This window comes from Centroberyx affinis, unplaced genomic scaffold, assembly GCF_046629955.1.
Source record: "Centroberyx affinis isolate AG114_WGS23_722 - 3 ecotype Tasmania unplaced genomic scaffold, CSIRO-AGI_Caff_v1 ptg005676l_1, whole genome shotgun sequence".
In the NCBI taxonomy this organism is placed as follows: domain Eukaryota; kingdom Metazoa; phylum Chordata; class Actinopteri; order Beryciformes; family Berycidae; genus Centroberyx; species Centroberyx affinis.
Window position 1 is genome coordinate 302,325 of NW_027282863.1, and position 20,506 is coordinate 322,830.

Consider the following 20,506-nt stretch of genomic DNA (forward strand, 5'->3'; position numbering starts at 1 on the left):
TAAGTAAATGCTTTAACTAAAGCCACAGGGACCAAGAGTATTATGCTAATAATAATACGAAGTCCCACCCACAGAGAAGTAACACAAACTCTCATTGGCCAGCTGCTGCTCTGTGGATTCTAACCCAAGTCAGCACAATGTCACGCACGGGGGTCCCTCGGCTTTAGCCGGGGGTGCATTCCATTTGGTAACGATTTCTCCTCGCCTCGTGTCTCTTCCTTGACTCCTCGGTCAAAGGTCACGGAGAAAACGAGGAGAAGATGCGAGGAGGCGAGTGAACCTGAGCTGCGTTTCATTAGTCATTTAACCTGCCCTCCTTCACTTCCCCTCTTGGTAATACGTAACGCGAGTGGCCACTTGCAGAGCAGGGGGGCAGGGTCCGAGGGAGAGCAGAATATTTTAAATGGAATGCACTTCCAGGCCTAATAATTAATAATAAGAATAAATAATAACAATTACACATAACGAGTAATAAAATATTGCAGATGAGTTAATTTCATAAATATGTCTAAATCCTCTAAATATTGTTTGTTTACTTACATTATACCTGTTCATGCACCGGAATTGACGGACGATCACAACACATCCTGGGAAAGATGCACTTGTGAAGTCTGCATCTCGGCCCTTGAAGGGTCAATCTCAGAAAATTCACTTGAGTAATGGAACGATACTTAAGATGGAGGAGGGGATTCCCCCGAGGGGAAGTCAACGAGGGCCAGTTGAAACGACTAAGGAAAGCACCGCTGGCTTGTCAATTGGAACGTCCTCGCATGCGCCATATTGAACTGACTGATTGGAGCGTTGCGTTGCGGCTCCTCTCACGCAGGATGACAGCTGTCTAAATTATTGTAAGGCTCATGTTTTATCCACGTACAAACTTTTAACAAAGGTCAGATTAATATGTAATTCATCTAAATTATGCCAGCCTCTAATGAACCATGTCTACCTCATGAAGGTAGAACAATTAAAAGAATTTCCTAACGCCTAAAAAGTGTCCCGTTTACGGATTTCTGTTTTTATTCTGTTTTTTTTTTTTATTCTGTCTGCTGTTTGCTACGTTTTCATTTTGTGAAGCCATTTGTAGCACTGATAAGAAAGGTGCTATACCAATGAGATTATTATTGGGCTATTAAAGAAATGTCTTGATCTGATGTGTGTCTGTGTGTTATTGTCCAACTTTTATCCTGTATGCCACTTGGATTAGACAACGATCATGTGGGCTGTTTGACACATCACTGGCAATGAACCAAAGTGAATTCTTTTTATTCCCAAATAAATTCCAAAATAATCACAGATCTAGCTGTAAGAGAATAATATACAATTTAAACAATGAAATGCTGTTGCGGTTTAGTCCTTGAAACTTTATTGAAGGATAAAACCCCTTGAGATAAATCATCTCGTTTTCAAGGGGGTCCCATAAACAAACAATACAATAAGAAAACAAAAACAAAACTAAGGATTACAAATATACACACACACACAATACAGAGGCTCACACCCACCCAGCTCCAAACCCCACATCCCTTTCCCACAAACCACAGGAACAGATATGCGCTACCTGAAGAGACAGATATTGCACCACCAGATCAGATCAGTCATTGACACATACTGTACAAAGAAATAAGTTGACTATAAGAGCAATGTCAAAAGCAGGTGCAAGAAGTTGTTTTTAGATGACCAAGCAGTGAATTCTTAAAGGTACAAAAAGAAGTAATGGCCTTAAGAGAAGTAGGCAGGTTATTCCAATCGGATGGAGCTTTGTATTTGAAAGCTCAACGGCCAATTTCTTTTGTGATTTTTGGATATATGGTATTAGATGTTTTAAATAAAAAAGATAATTAAAGTAGATACATTTCAAAATAAATTGCAGCCAGTGAAAGAGCCTTCTAGAGTTTGGCGGCAACCAATCAAGTGTCTCATACTAGAGACAATGATGTGTTTTGTAAGGACACCTCAACACAAATCTGCATAAACTATTTAATTGTAAACTATGTTTAAAGCGAGAAGATTTGTCTCAGAGGTATTTTGATATACAATGTCGGCATAGTCAAGAATAGGCAACAATAACTGTGAGACAATTATTTTCCTTATCTGCAATGTGAAACAATTTATAGAACAATATACACTGTAAAAAGTGTATTTCAGTAGTAAATTAGTTGAAGTGCTGCTTTAGTGATGGCAGTCTACTTTTGTGGAATATATCAACTTGAAATTACACTTTGTTCCCTTAACGTGCTATTCTTATCTCAGTGAAAGTGCGTCAATTAGGTTTCTCTTAGTATTGTGCGTCTGACGTCATGACGTCCACGACTTTTCCAGATTTTTCCACCTGCAGTTGAGCCGCCATTTTCTCTTGTCAGGGCGACTTGGAAAGAACGGTAAGTCTAATGCAAGACAAAATTATAATTTTTATATAAAATGTAATACGTTAGATATAAAATGGTCCACCTGAATTGGTTACATTTTGTTGTTTAAGTATTTAGTAAACTGACTGAACCAAACCGCTATGGGGTCATCCCTATGTTCCCTCAGCCCTATATTCCCTCATTAATTTTTTTCCCCATCATCCAAATTAGGCCCTATGTCCCCTCAGCCCTGTGTTACCTCAGCCCCATGTTCCCTCAGCATCAGAGGGTTAGGGTTAGGGGTACAGGGATAAAAGCCCAATTCAGCACCATGCTGAATTCTGTATCTCGGGAATGGAAGGTCGTAGAGACCTGAAACCAAGGTCCGTATATAGGGTTTCGGGACCAAGACTGGCGTGTTCAGCGTCCCTAAAAACCCACTTACGGAAGTTTGTTCCGAGTCAATACGACCTTCCGTTCCGGAGATACAGGTAGCTGCCATGTACCATTAAAAAAAATGCCAGGAGGAGCTTGCCAAGTGTCAAGGGCAAAATCGTTCCCCCAGAAAGTGTGTAGGAGCACGTCGAGTCCATTGTTGCCTATTTCTAGTGATTTTTTTCCAGAATGTACCTTGATCAATTGTGGACTTTTTGGTCTGGCCTCTCACCCAGGGGCTCTCTAGCATGGCTCTACCCAGCAGAGCATACTCCTGCCTTACCAAACAGGAGTAAGCTCTGCTGGGTAGAGCCATTCTGGAGAGTCCCTGGGATCACTGAGGCACGCAAGCCACACCACGCCAAGGCAGAGTCCACGTGGGGGTTTGTTTGTTTTGTTTTTTTACCACAAACTATTAAGTATGAAACACACACTATGAACTATGAAACACACACTATGAACTATGAAACACAAACTATGAACTATTGACCTGCTAACTGAGCGGAGTGCTGGCCTCATGTCAGTGTCCAGGTCAATGACCTGCACATCCTCAGGCTCCTGCTCGGGTTCCTCAGTCTTTTTTGGAGGTTTTTTTGCAGGATCTTGTTTTGTCTTGATTGGTTTTTTGGCCATTCTGTGTGGGACTGTGTGGTGCAGCATCCACACATTCAGGCCAAACACCTTTGGCAGCAGGTTCCTTAACTGGATCAATCGCCTCTGGAGTATGGACTGGGGGAGAGGCATGTCCTGAACCAGGTTTCTTGAGCTCCTCATAGCTGACATAGTCCCCATTCATCAGCATGCCAACACAGCTGACAAAAGTGAGCGCTGTCAGCTGGTCAGCCTTTGAGAGTGAGGAGGGTAGGCGCAGGAGTGCCGTCTCCACCCAGGGCATGCCAAAATCCTTGTACCTCTTTGTGGTACGGGGGTATGCAAGGCCGCGCCTCTCTATTTCCAGGCATATGTCCCCTGTCAGTGAGGCAGCTTGGGCGACCACAGAAGGCAGTGAGTTGGCTGTGTGCAGCTCAACATATTCATCTGACTTCCATGTGACCCTTTTGATGTTTTTCACATCCCTGAACTTGATGGCTGGGAAGAACTTGATCTTAAACTCCTGCATTCCTAGCAAAATCGTGGTCAGCATCCTTGATCATTTGCCTTGCCCTGCCAAAAGCATTTGGGTAATGGAAGGAATCCCGAGTGGCCAGTTGGTCCACCAGTGCCTCCATAGTCATTGAACCCTTGAGGATCCATCCATCTGGTATCTTTGAAGAGCTCATTCCTTCAAAGGGAATTGAGTCCTCTCCACAGGTCTCCCAGGAGGACAGTGATTAATGCAGTCAGTAGAATCTTCATACTGACAAATGTTACTCCCCAGGTCGAGACCTTTCCAACGATGTATTTTGTTTAGCTCTACGACAAAATTTTAATTTTCTCATTTCAGGGACACAAGCCATCCCAAGCCTAGTTTCAGAGAGCACGTTGAAGACCCAATATATAAAATGAAGCTTTTTGTTTCTTTGTCGTAGAGCTAAACAAAATACATCGTTGGAAAGGTCTCGACCTGGGGAGTAACATATGTCAGTATGAAGATTCTACATGGCTCCTGCTTTGTAATACTGTCCTTGGAACCTTGACCTCGGTGCATGTTTGAAGGCTTATAATTCAGCAACAAAAGGGGTTACAGACATGGGACCAACTGTTATAGAGAGCTCTTGACCTCAGCTCTCATGTGAGTATAGTCAATAACTGGGGGCGCTGTCAAATATGGGCAAAATATGGTTAAAATAAATTTTCACCCATTTAACAATTAGATATTTAAAATCTGATTACACAAATGCGTTTACCATCCACTTAAACTCCTCAGTGGACTCTCAATTCTGTATTTACAACTTCCAATTCTAGGAAAAACACTAATAATTTTTAGAAACTACAATTCCCTAGAGCCGCGCCATGCAGCTTGATACAAATCGCCATCAAAGTTGTAGTTCCTCTGGTTTGCAAAGCAGGGTGGTAAGTAGGTTCGTAAAAAGATATATCTACTGAATATATCAAATATGTAGTACAGCCGAACTAGTAATTACACTGCATCTAGATGATCTATGTTAAGAAAAAGTAAAGATGTCGGTTTATTTCAGATATTTTAGCCAAAACAGGAGTCGAACGCGCCACGTCCACCCACAACAGCCCTTCCGTGAGCCACGTCATCCGTGTGTGTGTGTTCGATTGTGTGTTGTTTATGTCTTGCTTCACCATAGTAACGGCCGCGGAGGCTCTTGGGTAGGCCAGCCTCCGCTATCGTACCAAAACTGACAAAAAAACTTGATTTCTTAGAATGGAAGGTGAAATAATTTAAACTGATGGCTATAACAATAACCTATCGTATTGTTGACTTATCAAGGACACTTTCGTGTTTTTGTGTTGAGAAATGTTAAAGATATCATAGGTTATGTTACGGCTTTAGCTGGCGTCTTGCTTCACCATAGTAACGGCCGCTGAGGCTCTTGGGTGCTCCCGAGTCCCGACTGACAGAAAAAAAACGTGGTGCAGGCACGAAAGTTACTTCCAATTGAAATACATTAGTTTGAAAGTCATGCTGAGTGACACGAAAAAAATGGAAAAATCGTGTCCATGAACACGAATCAATAGATTAAATTACGTGACTATTTCATGAACTGCCGTGAGACCGGGTTGGCACGTAACATCATTAATAAACTGTGATTCCCTGTGTCTTTTGGTTCGGTCTCTCACATGCCTTCAAAATTAAAGTGTCAAATTTTTCAAGAATCATGAAGTATTTGTGTGCAGAAGAACAAAGATCCTGTCAAGACACTGAAACTTTAATGATCCTTGTGGAGAAACCAGGTCACTGAAGCGGAAAATAGTAACAGAATACAGCAAGAAAAATATAATATGAATAAGAATAGAGGAAATGGGGGCATTAAACATGCTGTCTGTTATCCTTAATAAATATATTCATATCACAGAATCAAACTAGAAAATCTTACTTCCGGGATGAGCGACACATGATCGACCAATCAAAGCGGACCAAGGGATTTAGGACTTTTCTCTGATGCTGCAGTCAAGTCATGTTTGATCCTTTTTCATTTTCTGTTTCATAGATTTTCTCAAAACTATATTCTCACAAAGTATGTGTTTTTCATTTGTTTGATTTTTTCCTCAAATCATTTAGTTCCACTTTGTCAATACTCTCTTCATGCCGTAATGCAGACGTTTTTCATACTGTCACTTGTACATTTCTACTCAAGTTCTAGTGTTGAAATTGTCGGCTGTGTATTTATGTTCCATTTTATGTGTTGCCTTTGCTGAATCATATTACTGTTTGCTGCTGCAACAACCCAGTTTCATTGCAGGGATCATTAAAGGATAAATCTGTTTATTGTCAACCTGAGCCTTATTTTCCTGTTTTTGTATCATGATGACTGATTGTGTTCAAATTATATCTTACTTCACTGTAGAGCTTTGTGTAGCTCCAGTTCACTGGTATGGGGCGCCAACTTACCCTCTGAATTTCACTGCATGAAATACATTTTCATCGACAAAATAGAATAGAAAGCCTTTATTATCATTGTACAGAATACAACGAAATGAAACGAAAAGCGCTACTCCTGATCAGTGCAATTAAGACACAGGGAACAGAACAAAACTAAACAACCTCAGCAAACAAACATCCACAAACAACAACACAGGTTCTAAAATAAGTAAAAATAGATAAATACAATATAATTTTGCACTAGAATAAGTGTACTTGTTGCACTAGAATAAATGTAATTATTGCACTAGTATGAAGTAATTATTGCACTAGTATGAATGTAATTATTGCACTAGAATAAATGTAATTATTGCGCTAGATCCAGTAGGATGCCCTAGAAAGACAAATCCCAAAGAAAGAAATCCAACACCTTGTTTGATTTCATCCACAAAAACGTAGAAACACTTCATTTCTTGCAAAAAATTGGCTTTTAATTTTCTAGACGAAAATGAAGACGCTATTTTCATTTCATGGATGAAATAAGCTTAAATTTAATGAAATTATTAATTTAGATTTATGCATTATTCATGAAAGTATTTACCTAGATTTATGCAAATGTTTTATCATCATCAAAGTGTATTTTGTGGCACAGAATCCATTTTGTCAAAGCATTTGGCTGAGTGTAGAGCTACATGACCTGCCATTCATAAAAGTAATAATTTCTCAGAGAATCACTTCAGTGTTTTTTTGTAGTTACATAGTTCCCTCTGTATAGGAAAAATGAGATTAAACACACTACCACGGGAATATAATTAAAAGTTAGTCCATCATGAATATGTGTATTTGAAACCAAAAGGAATACATATAAAACCATTTTTCAGGCGGTGAGGTTCGATCATTCTCAGCTGCTGTCAGATCAGTTTCAGATCTTGACTTCTGAAGCCTTCAGCCAACAGGTATTTAAAACATGACAGATTTCAATCATCGTGCTTTTACGCACACAAAAGTTTTAGTATTAAATAATAGTGAAATAACCAGAATGGATAAGATTTGTTTAATGTCAACTGTCGATACTTTTATGCACACAAACATCTCCTCATTTATACTACTATGGAACAAGGTATTGGTTGATTTTAGGAAAATTATAATCACATGTTAAAGAAAAAAAAAAGAAATTGACAATAAAAAGTATAAAATAAAATATTTGAAACTGTGCTTGTTTGAAACCAATACAATCAAATAATGTTCATTTTAACTTAAATTGTTGGAAACGTGATAGATGTTTAGCTTGGTGTGACATTAATAAAATACCAAACAAAACAAAGGTCCAAAGGAGAGATATTTTAACCTGTCAATCATCAACAACAGACTCTCAGATGAACAACAATAACTTGATTCTGTCTGGTTAAATATCTCATTCTTTTCATTTTCCAAATAAAATATCTGTTTCTTGTACATGTGATCTGCTTACAAACATTATAAACATCCTGTAAAGAGTGAATATCATTTCAGAAGCTGTCTTTTGTCAGCAGTGTGAGTGTTTCTCTCTCCCTCCTCTATCTGAGAAGAGACACTGAGGAACCAGACCCAGCCCAGAACCTAAACCCAGGGTAGAGTGGTTCGGTGAATGTGGAGTGGAAGGTGTGGATGTGGATCAGTGTGTCAGAGGAAACTCTGTAGAAGGACAGAGAGCCAGCAGGCCAGTCCAGATACACTGCTACTGTGTCAGAGCCAGAGGAGGAGATTCCTGTGGATACTAATGTCTTATTGTGACAGGCAGAGTAATGATCATCAGAGCAGATCAGCCTCCAGGACTTTTCATTCCCTCCAAGCCTGCAGTCATCACCCCATCCTCTCCTACTGATTCCTCTGTAAGTCACTCCTATATGAACCTCTCCTTCCCACTCGACCTCCCAGTAACAGCGACCAGTCAGACCATTTCTACACAGCAGCTGAAGATAGCAGTCAAATCTCTCTGGGTGATCAGGATATGGCTGCTGTTCTCTCACTGTCACCTTTCTGTTGTCTTCAGACAGGAAGAGGTTTCTGTTTGTTGTGTTTGGGTCCAGTGTGAGTTCACAGGCATCTGATGAGAGAAGAAGACATAATACAGAAACTATTTTTATTCTAATAGAGCTGTTTATTATTTGTTGATTTATTAACACTTTGACCTTTAATTTCTTAACAGTTTCATGATGACACATATCAGCCATCATCTTCATTCACAGTAGGACTTGAATAGATGTCACAAACTGCTGTAAGCAGTTGAATGCTTGATGCTTTGTTTTCCTGAATCAAACTAAATACACACTTACACTTCCTCAGACCTGGTTTCAACCTCTGGACTCCACCATGGTCCACACTGTGGGGGAAACAAAGTCAGACCGGAATATTCTATTTGATGATAGAAACACAACCTTCCCTATGAAGGATTTTCCATACATCACTCATATCCACCATTAAACATGAAACAGTATTCCTCAGCTTGTCAGTATGACAGAGAAAATGTGAGTGAACTCTCAGCCTTCTTGCAGATGTTGCCTCTCCAGACCTGAGAGTGTCCAGTCTCCAGTGTGGATCCTCCAGTCCAGCAGAGAGCAGCTTCACTCCTGAGGTTCCTGGATGATTGTAGTTCAGGTCCAGCTCTCTCAGATGGGAGGGGTTAGAGCTCAGAGCTGAGGCCAGAGAAGCACAGCCTTCCTCTGTGAGGAGACAGCCTGACAGCCTACACACACACACACACACACAAATCAAGCCGCATGTCAGATTTGATTTTATTAATAACCTACTGTGAAATTAGTTGTGATAATGCCGTCAAATTCTAGCAAAACTGTAACTGCCTCAAATACAAACAGTTGGCTCATCAGCTTTGTGGTTTCAGTTGCTCCAGTTTGAGAGTTCTCAACTCACTTTATGACAGAATATTAGAAGTCCTTTCTGGTATTTTAGGTTTCAACAACTGAGGCAGGAAGGAGAGGAAAGAATGAAATGTCCTCATGGAAAGTAATTCACAGAGGCTAGGAAGTGCTAAATGTTGGTATCACAATTGGTTTTAAAATTACATGCACAGAGAAAATCCTCCACAGGTGTTTGTCTGCTGATAGTAATGTATGTAAGTATGTAAAGTATGTAAAGCAGGACGTAAATGGTTGTCTGTTGAACAGGTTGAGGGATACTGACCTGAGAGTCTCCAGTCTACAGTGTGGACTCCCCAGTCCAGCAGAGAGCAGCTTCACTCCTGAATCCTGCAGGTCATTGTTACTCAGGTCCAGCTCTCTCAGACTAGAGGACTGGGAGCTGAGAACTGAGGCCAGAGCTTCACAGCTTCTCTCTGACAGCTGACAGCCACTCAGCCTGAGAAAGAATTAATGATGAACAACAAGTTGGAAAATATTTCTATAATATATTTTTTCTCTTCTGTATGAAAACTACATTTAATATATTGAATATATCCAGTTATGCATGCACCTACAGAGCTATATCGGAGGCTTTGACCACTGGCAGCAGCCTCAGAAGAGTCTTCTCTGAAGCAGAGTATTTCTTCAGGTCAAACACGTCCAGCTCTTCTTCTGATGACAGTAAGATGAAGACCAGAGCCGACCACTGAGCAGGGGAGAGTCTGGCTGTGGAGAGACTTCCTGGTCTCAGGTACTGTTGGATCTCCTCCACTAGAGAACAGTCATTCAGCTCATTCAGACAGTGGAACAGATTGATGCTTCTCTCTGGAGACAGATTCTTCTTGATCTTCTTCTTGATGTACTTGACTGTTTTCTGATTGGTCTGTGATCTACTTCCTGTCTGTGTCAGCAGGCCGCGTAGGAGAGTCTGATTGCTCTCCAGTGAAAGGCCTAGGAGGAAGCGGAGGAACAAGTCTAGCTGTCCACTTGGACTCTGTAAGGCCTTGTCCACAGCACTCTGGTAGAGGTCTGTTAGTTTAGATTTGTCTCTTAATAGTGTCAACTGCCAGGATGTTGATTGAGTTTCTGACAGTTGATTGACACCAGTGTTGATGAATGACAGAAATACATAAACAGCAGCCAGAAACTCCTGAATGCTCAGATGGACAAAGCAGAAAACCTTGTCCTGGTTCAGCCCATGCTCCTCTTTAAAGATCTGTGTGAACACTCCTGAGTACACTGAGGCTGCTCTGATATCAATGCCACACTCTGTCAGGTCGGCTTCATAGAAGATCAGGTTGCCTTTCTCCAGCTGCTCAAAAGCCAGTTTTCCCAGAGAGAGAATCATCTTCCTGCTCTCTGTATTCCAGTGTGGATCTGTCTCATCTCTCCCATGATACTTGACGTTCTGCTGTTTGGACTGAACCACCAGGAAGTGGATGTACATCTCAGTCAGGGTCTTGGGTAGGTCTCCTCTCTCTCTGGTTTTCAACACGTGGTCCAGAACTGTAGAAGTGATCCAGCAGAAGACTGGGATGTGGCACATGATGTGGAGGCTTCGTGAAGTCTTGATGTGGGAGATGATTCTGCTGGCCTGCTGCTCATCTCTGAATCTCTTCCTGAAGTACTCCTCCTTCTGTGGGTCAGTGAAGCCTCTCACCTCTGTCACCATGTCAACGCACTCAGGAGGGATCTGATTGGCTGCTGCAGGTCGTGTGGTTATCCAGAGGCGAGCAGAGGGAAGCAGTTTCCCCTTGATGAGGTTTGTCAGCAGCACATCCACTGAGGTCGACTCTGTAACATCAGTCAGGATCTCGTTGTTCTGGAAGTCTAGAGGAAGTCGACACTCATCCAGACCGTCAAAGATGAACACAACCTGGAACTCGTCAAACCTGCAGATTCCTGCTTCTTTGGTCTCAGTAAAGAAGCGATGAAGAAGTTCCACCAAGCTGTACTTTTTCCCTTTCAGCAGATTCAGCTCTCGGAAAGTGAATGGAAATGTGAACTGTATATCCTGGTTGGCTTTGTCTTCAGCCCAGTCCAGAGTGAACTTCTGTGTTAAGACTGTTTTCCCAATGCCAGCCACTCCCTTTGTCATCAATGTTCTGGTTGGTTTATCTCTTCCAGGTAAGGGTCTAAAGATGTCTTCACATTTGATTGGTGTTTCTGGTCTTGCTGGTTTCCTGGATGTTGCTTCAATATGTCTGACCTCATGTTCATCACTGACCTCTCCACTCCCTCCCTCTGTGATGTAGAGCTCTGTGTAGATCTGATTCAGACGTGTTGGGTTTCCTGCTTTAGCAATCCCCTCAAACAAACACTGAAACTTCTCCTTCAGATTGGATTTGAGTTTACGTTGGCACACTGCAGCAACAGTTTCTGAAAGAAAAAAAATACATCAATCAGTGGATATTGCTGTAAATATGAGAAGTGTAAACATTTCTCAGTGAATGCCTACTTTTCCCAACCCCATGGCATCTATTCTGCTCATCACTGGTGGACAAACAGGTCCTGACTGTCTGTGCAGCCGAATGTGAAAGGCAACTGTGGTGGTATTTTTTTAATAAACAATACTGTGTTCAGCATTATACACCCACATGAACAAATCAATAATTTTAGCTGATGATTCATGAGGATTGTGTTCATTTACCGTCCAATTTGGAATTGAATAGATCTTTTTTGAGAAATGTCTATATTTACAGCACAGTTGTAGATGTAAACATCGCCCATTTTCCCACCATTTCCCCTCTCCATCTTGTTAAACTTGTTAAAAGCCTCTTACTGCTCTGTAGAGAGTCAGCCAGCTCCTCCTGCTTCATTCTCCTCAGGAAGAGCAGCGTGATCTGCAGAAAAGCCTCTCTGCTGCTCCTCCTCTGCTCTTCCTCCTCACCGTCCACATCCCCCTGATCCTCCCTCTGCCTTTCTAAGCATTCTGGGTAATCTGGACTCAGAACCCTCTGGAATCTCTTCAGCTCGTTCTTCACAAAAGTGACGATGTTCTCCTCAAGCAGCTGGAACAGAATAATATTTGAATTAAACTTTCTTACCAAAATTGGGAATAACAACATCAGATCCATTCAACGTGATCTCACACAAATACGTGAAATGAACACGATCTCTAAAACAGCGATTTATGTGCTGTGGACACGTATTATGGAAAAATAACGTTTCTCCACCACAAAATAAATTACGTCCTAAATGTTGGTCAACAGTTAAATTTAGGCACGTAAAACGACTTTGGGTAAATTTAGGCAATTAAAACAAGTTTGGTTAAGATTATGGTAATGTTTAGGCAAGTAAACCAACTTTGTTAAGGTTTGGATTAAGATATGGTAAGATAAGATGACATCACTTTATTAATCCCCGTGGGGAAATTCAGGTTATGGTTATGGTTATAGTTAGGCAACTATCATCATCATCATGTCGAGTCCCCTGGGGCAACTCGGGCTCTTGAGATGACACCTCTCCACACATTCTGGTCCAGCATGCCAGAGCGCAGTTCATCAGCGTTGGCGTAGCCAGTGTCCTTCTTCAGCACGTCCACGTATGTTATCCTCCTAGCACCACGTGTGGCTTTACCATACATGGGTTCCCAGAGGACAAGTTTTGAAGCAATGAGGTCAGGATGGCACATGCTATGGCCGGCGAGCCTCAGTCTCCTTTCACATATCTTTGTGGTCACCAGTGGTAGACCAGCGTAGAGGTCAATGTTGTTCATGTTTTCCATCCACGAGACGTCCTGGGCCATACGGAGCATCCTGGTGTAACACCCGTCCAGCGATTTCTCCTGGGCAGCGGTGAGTGTCCATGTTTCTGCCCCATACAGCAGGACGGATTCAATTCATTCTTCTCAGGAATGCCCTCAGAATGCGGATGAGTTTGCCTCGGTGGATTGTATCAAAGGCTTACTTCTTGAAATCGATAAAGGTCATGATTGCTGGGAGGATTCTGTTCCGCACTTCCTCGATGATCCTTCTCAGAGCCAAGACCTGCTCGACAGTTGTCCGCTTCTCTCGAAAGCCGCTCTGCTGAGGTCTCAGCAGGGGGTCCAGCACAGGCCGAAGGCGGTTGAGAATCAACCTGTTAAAGGTTTTGGCAGGAACTGAGCTGAGGCTGATCCCTCTATTGTTGTCTGTGCTTGTTAGGTCACCAGACTTTGGGATCGGGATGATAGTGAGAAGGTTCCATTGGTCCGGTAGTTCTCTGGCATCATAGGCTTGGTTGATGAAGTCCAGTACGATGTTGTCAACTGGAACATACTTCAGCACCTCTGGAACCACTCCATCCTCACCGCAGCTCTTGCCACTCTTCAGGGATGTCTTTGCCTTCACATACTCTGCCTGTGTAAATGGGCAATCATCAATAGGGAGGTCTGTGAAAACTTGGCCAATTTCTTCATCTTCGTCAAGGACAGTTGGGGGGTTGCCAAGGAGATTCTTGAAATGATTGTACCAGGCTTCAACACGCTGTTCATCACTTTCTCCCTTGATTTGAGTCGCCTGTGCCGATCTTCTGCCAGAAATCTCATTTATCAGCTGCCAACTCTTTGCGTGCTGTTGATTCGCATGAGCCACCTCCACTTCTCTGACCTTCTGAGTGAGATGTTCTTCCTCGACGGCATTGTAGGTGTTGAAAAGCGCCGTCTTCTTCTCTTCACACCTATCTGCTGATGGAACTGCAGTCGGCTACAAAGGTGTTGTAAGCTGTGACCAAGTCACGACCAGGATCAGAGGACCTCACTCTCTTCTTCACCTTGGGGATCTTCTCGAGACAGACCTCAGCTACCTCCTTGTTTGCCCTGACGAAGCGTTGGTACCGGTCAGTTGCTGTCTCCCCCTCCTCTCTGCCAAGCAGCTGGAACCTGGTACGGATCTCCACTGCATACCGCTCTTGTAGTTTCCAGTTGTACTTCACCCTCTTGATGGTCCCCTTCCTCTTGGCTCTCAGACTAAGTCTGACTCTTGTTGCAACAACACGATGGTCTGAACCAATCGTAGCGAAAGTATAGTAGGCTTGTGGGTTGACAATGCTGTTCAGCCACTTATTGCGAATTAAAATGAAATCAATCTGATGCTTGGTGTTGTGGGGTGAGAGCCTTGTCCAGATCTTGCCTCTCCTATTCTCAAACAGCGTGTTGGAGGCAAGCAAGGAGTAGTCTTCCATCAGCTCCAGTAGGGGGGGTCCCGTTGTCATTGGTTTCATCACCATAAGCGAAGTGAGCGTCGCTTGCCCCCAGGCGAGTGTTGAAGTCGCTGAGGATCATGAGGAAGTTGTGTTCGGGAACCGTCTCCACTGTCTCTCTGAGCTTGTCGTAGAAGGCCTTTTTCTTGTTGTCCTCGCTCACGTTGGTGGGAGCGTAGGACACAGTAACTGTCACGATTGGATTGCTTTTGAAGGAAGCTGTAATGATACGGTCTGATACAGCCTCATTCCTCCAGGCCGATGCAGTGATCATGTACTGGTCAAGCACTTTGCTGATCTTCAAAGTTGTGAGCATGCCATCCTCATGGACAATCCGATGCTCCTGGATGCCGCAGATGGCAATACCCTGTTCCTTCATGCTCCGTGCCAGCTCCTCCGCCCTACTCACATCATGGTTTGGACGTTCATCGTAGCAAGGATGAGGTTCCACCTGCACTTGAGCAATTTCGCCTTAGGTCCCAGAGTGCACACTTCAGCCGCTCCCCTCCTCAGTAGGTTTGAAGGAGCGTCTTCATCAGGCATGACTAGCGGGCGTGCACTGGTTCCTGCGGCTGGCATCCTGCTGACTCCCGCAGCTGGCAGTATAGGATTTGTGTCCGTGTTCTTCATCATAATAGCCATAATAGGCAACTAAAAGAACTTGGTTAAGGTTAGAGAAATGGTTTGGTCATGGTTAAATAAGGAATTGGGATTGAACCCCAGTCCTCAGCATCAAAGGCAAACATATATTCCTATCCACCACCCTGACCACAACAGTCACCGTTTTATTTCAACGTCACACTACTTCTTGTTTATAGTCGTGTCTCCTTCACGTACCCGCTTCATGCTGGGAAAACGTAAATTTAACACTTTACATTCCACCAACACGTAATTTGATGTTAACATGTCGTGTTCATTTCACATTATTCTGTGAGAATCAGTCTGGATCCATCTGGCATAGACTGAAAGCCCACTGGTCTAAAGAGGGCAGCTTGAAGACTGTTATGACCAGAGTATTTCATTTGTAGCTGAAGTAAAATGTAAAGTAAAATCTGTTGTTGTTGTTGTTGTTGTACATTTACACACCATAAATATGGAGTTCAGGTCTGTTTGAAGCTCCTGGACAGACTGACCACTGGGAACCTGTGATCTCTCCTGGTGGACTCTGGAAAAAAACATGATCATATAGTGTCACACACACACACACACACAGGTGGTTAAAGGTGACTATGTTCTGTCATGATGGATCCTAGTAGAAACACAATGTGAACTCCACTGTAAATGCTGCTCTGATTATTTCATGTGATGTTTTGAGAGAAGAAAGTAAATCAACAGAATATCATGAATTCTTTCCTCTGTTCAGTAGAATTGAATAATAACAAACTCATCTGTTTTCAATTCTTACCTTTGCTCAATAGAGTGCTGTCCATCTTTGAACATAACAGGTGGATCCATAGACGCATCACTCTTCATGGACACACAGCTGGGTACAGGGGAGTCTGGTCTTTCCTGCTGGACTGGGCTTCAACACAACAGAGAGAGCTTTTACTCCTCTGTTCAGTAGAATCAAATAATAACAAACTCATCTGTTTTCAATTCTTACCTTTGCTCAATAGAGTGCTGTCCATCTTTGAACATAACAGGTGGATCCATAGACGCATCACTCTTCATGGACACACAGCTGGGTACAGGGGAGTTTGGTCTTTCCTGCTGGACTGGGCTTCAACACAACAGAGAGAGCTTTTACTCCTCTGTTCAGTAGAATCGAATAATAACAAACTCATCTGTTTTCAATTCTTACCTTTGCTCAATAGAGTGCTGTCCATCTTTGAACTTAACAGGTGGATCCATAGACGCATCACTCTTCATGGACACACAGCTGGGTACAGGGGAGTCTGGTCTTTCCTGCTGGACTGGGCTTCAACACAACAGAGACAGAGCTTTTACTCCTCTGTTCAGTAGAATCGAATAATAACAAACTCATCTGTTTTCAATTCTTACCTTTGCTCAATAGAGTGCTGTCCATCTTTGAACATAACAGGTGCATCCATAGACGCATCACTCTTCATGGACACACAGCTGGGTACAGGGGAGTCTGGTCTTTCCTGCTGGACTGGGCTTCAACACAACAGAGAGAGCTTTTACTCCTCTGTTCAGTAGAATCGAATAATAACAAACTCATCTGTTTTCAATTCTTACCTTTGCTCAATAGAGTGCTGTCCATCTTTGAACTTAACAGGTGGATCCATAGACGCATCACTCTTCATGGACACACAGCTGGGTACAGGGGAGTCTGGTCTTTCCTGCTGGACTGGGCTTCAACACAACAGAGACAGAGCTTTTACTCTGAATAATGATGAGTTAATGATTTCACTGCTGAGCTCTGAGATGGAGAACAGTCATGGACAGTTAGAGATCCTCATCTTACCTCTTAGCTTTGGTCTGGCTGTCATGTTCCCCAGACAGAGTGGTTTTAGAGGGAGGGAGCCCCTCCTGTCTTTCCTCAGACTGACTCATAGTAGAGCGAACACCTTTACACAAACACACTAGGTTGATTCATTACAACAAGGTTTCCATTACAGGATATATTATTTCATGTGCTGTGATCATTCATGTCTGTAAGATGTCACATATTCATTAAGTAACAAAATATTAAAAACAACTGCTCTTTCCATCACATAGACTGACCAGGTACAGGACTTTTAAGCCTAGAACAATTGAGATGGACGTTACAATAGGGGTTTGAGTGAAACACAGTGTATCTCAGTATTGGTAAGATGGGTGTGTTTTGCACGCTTGAAGTATTAACAGTGGAGAAAATGCACCTCAGTCAAGCTGATCCAAGCTGTCAGACCAGTTCTGAGAATTCCTGCATTTCTTTTACAAGCTGAGACTGGTGCGCACTCTACATGGCAACCACTAAAAGTAATACATGTAAATGATTCTCATATCATTGTCTTCAAGTCAGACAGAAATGTTGTAATTTCTTCTAATGAATATTTATATCTGCAAGCATCAAATAGACATTTTGAGAAACCCTATAACCATCATCTCAAGCAAGTCTTCTATATTGTTATACAACACAAGGTGATATGAGCCAGCCTATTCACCAAACATGTATAATGTTCCCTGGTAGGATCCTTACCTGGTGAACTCACAACCAGATCAAGTCAAAGATAACTTTCCACCTGCATCTGTAGAGGAAACATTGAGATAGAAGACGCTGCTTATTGTCCTTCGTCAGTCTCTGTTGACCTGAGGCTCCTGTCACATGCTCATAACTTCAGTATCTTAGAAACATCAGTATGCCATCAGGCCAGTCGAACCTGTTGCCACACCTCAAGGCCGGCCCGAGGCATAAGCAAACTAAGTGCCTGCTTAGGGCCCCCAAGAGCGCTTGAAATGTTTTTGGGTTTTTTTTTGTGATATATTATATTATTTCAATGGTAATCATACAAAAACGCAATATTATGTTAACGGGCTGGCTAGCTACTACTGGTTTAATCAATTCCCGTTGCCTCTGTCGGAGCTGGTGTCACGTTCATGTGTGACTGGCTGAACTAAATCTTAACTATAGACTAGATAGACTACGCCACCTTGGGACTTTCACCCAAAGAACTAGCTGGTTGAACTTGTAACCAACAAAAGAGGGTTTCCACATACAGGTTAATTCTGCAGAATTGAGACAGAGACATGTGTTTTACAATAAAACAGAGAATTTATTTTCATCCATCAACCACAATTAAAAGTAGCAGCACACAATTTAATATACTAGTTCTCTTAAAACATCTTGCTTAAAATATCTTCCACGGTTACCAAACAGTTTACAATCCAATTGGGCAAATTGAGGGCTGCAGGCTGACTGCAGTGGAGAGGGTTTGCACGGGCATTAAATGGCACTCTGGCTAACACTACTCGTGTAGAGAAAAGAAGTGATCAATTAACACTACAGGAAAGCATGCAATAAGGAGGGAGCCGCTATACTGAACACCCCCCCAGAGCGAGTACGGCCGCAACAACTCACTAGAAAAAGCAAACACTCTCAGAGCCGTGGGATCACTCCGAAACGTTGTGATCACCACGCTTTACAGGCAGGAATAGTTAAGACAATTGATAAAAAAACAAACAAGGCAAAGCAGCAGTGGCAGATGTCCTCAGTGGACACAAACACATTTGCTGTGTCTCCTATCACCCATGGATCTCCCAGCAACCTATTGTGGCGGGTCTATGGTGGAAGGCCAAATACAGCAGTACTGGAACCTCTCTCAATGAGGGACATCAGAGCACAACACCCAGGGCAAAAGGGGAGAGCATTCCGGTAGTGCTTCTACCTGGGGAGGTATATATCTATACCACACACCCCTGCTAATTGGATGATTGGCAGCACTCTGGTGTGAAGCCCTGAGGAAGTGGGTGTGTGGAAGTCTGAGGGAGTGGGTGTGTCTGCCCACACTACCCACACTAGTAACTCTACCGGTTACACATGCACAATGCGCACTTTTGATGCAAGCACAGTCAGTCAGACTAAGGTTAGGTTACAGTCCTCTCCTCTGTGTCGATGCAGCAAAAAAGTAATGTCGCAAAAAAGGACATATCCTTCTGGAGCAGAGAAAAGAAAGAAGAAAAAAACAGAAGATGAGAAAAAACAGAAAGATAAAGGTATGTTTGCATTACAGGTGGGCGTCTGGGCGATATGGCAAAAATATCATATCACGATTTTTTTCAGGCAGGATCACGTTATCTTGTTACAGGTTCCTCTGTTCATTTTATGTCATTATTTAAGTATTTATTTAATTTATTTAATATTGTCTGTTTTTTACATTTGCATTTATTTTTTATACAAGCAGGAAACTTTACTGAAGGAGGCACTGTTTATCTAAGTTATTTGATTTTAATTGTAGTTGATTGTTGTTCTGCACTTTTGCATGTTGCAATTTTTTTAAACCAAAAGCAATTAAAGTGGTTGTTTACAGTGAATGCATTGTCTGCTGGTTTATTTTGTTACTTTTCAGTACACCACGTTCAGTATGCCACTTAGTACTGTATCACTTTGAATATTAAAGTGCAAATTAACACCAGACCACTCTTGTGAGTTTGCTACCTTTTAAGATTAAAAACCATAGAAGGGTAAAAACATGCCAGGCTGACATTGGTATGGTGTAAGCAACACAGCTACAACTAATAAAATTGACAATAGTCAATAGTATTGGCGGCGCAGAGGCGGTGGGGGGCCCCAAATCAAATTCTGATTAGGGCCCCATAAAGACTTCAGCCGGCTCTGCCACACCTGTGGAAAATAACAGATCAGGTGAGGTAGTTCTGCTATGTGTCCACTAGATGAAGCACATTAACCTCGTCATCTACAGTGAATTAAAGAGCAGCCTCAGCACAAAACCATGTGATGCATGGAGGAGGAGAAATTTGATCACATGAAAATCTCACTGTAGGCAGCAGGGTGGCTCAGTGGTTAGCACTGTGGCCTCACAGCAGGTCTTCAGTTCAAATCTCCACCCTGGTCCCTTTTGTGTAGAGTCTGCATGTTCTGTGGTAGAGCCCACATAAACAGGGCCTGAGTGGGTTTGGTGAAGGTACAAGTGTGTACAGGTTGGTGTTACTAAAAACAATGCTTTGTTAACCCAGTGACTCACATACCCTGAAAGCTAGAGTAGGTGAATGTTGCTGCCTCTCTTATGGTCCTGTAGATTTATGACAGTATAGCCCGAATGGTACTATGGAACTTATTTATCATTCTGTATATTCTGTAGTAGCCTAGATAACAGCATGTGCACTATAGCCTATTTGATCACCGTGCATTACTTATGCCAGTGCAGATTGCAATTATAGAAAAAAAAAACAATCAGAGAATATTAGAAAAACAACAGATCACAAATATCTGGAAACATAAGAGGTATGGATAAACTAATGAAGACAATCTGTTGTTCAAGGAAGGAGTATTTTGGCGAACTTCATATCAAATAAACACAGGGAAAACCACTCCGCTTACACTGATGGGCTACTGCTGCTACTACTACTACCACAACTAGCCTACTGCTACTACTGTCACCAAAGGAATATATATGCACTAAGGTTCTTTGTATCTCTGGTTCTCAAGTACACAGTCAGAGGCAGTTCAGGATTTTATAGTCAGTTTATTT

At 42.4% G+C, this 20,506-nt stretch overlaps 1 protein-coding gene across 1 annotated transcript; it reads right to left on the minus strand.

Annotated features, from left to right (window-relative positions):
• Positions 1-6,367: 6,367 nt before the first annotated feature.
• On the minus strand, positions 6,368-17,603 carry LOC139667624 (protein NLRC3-like). Its single transcript, XM_071547115.1, has 14 exons — positions 17,497-17,603; positions 16,780-16,882; positions 16,551-16,667; positions 16,353-16,469; positions 16,153-16,269; positions 15,955-16,071; positions 15,757-15,873; positions 15,438-15,516; positions 11,953-12,181; positions 9,746-11,549; positions 9,454-9,627; positions 8,825-8,998; positions 8,589-8,635; positions 6,368-8,359 (listed from the first exon to the last, which is right to left on the minus strand). The coding sequence occupies exons 2-14, from the start codon at positions 16,866-16,868 to the stop codon at positions 7,830-7,832; spliced, it is 3,711 nt and encodes a 1,236-aa protein (XP_071403216.1). The 5' UTR covers positions 16,869-16,882; positions 17,497-17,603; the 3' UTR covers positions 6,368-7,829.
• Between the last annotated feature and the right edge of the window lie 2,903 nt (positions 17,604-20,506).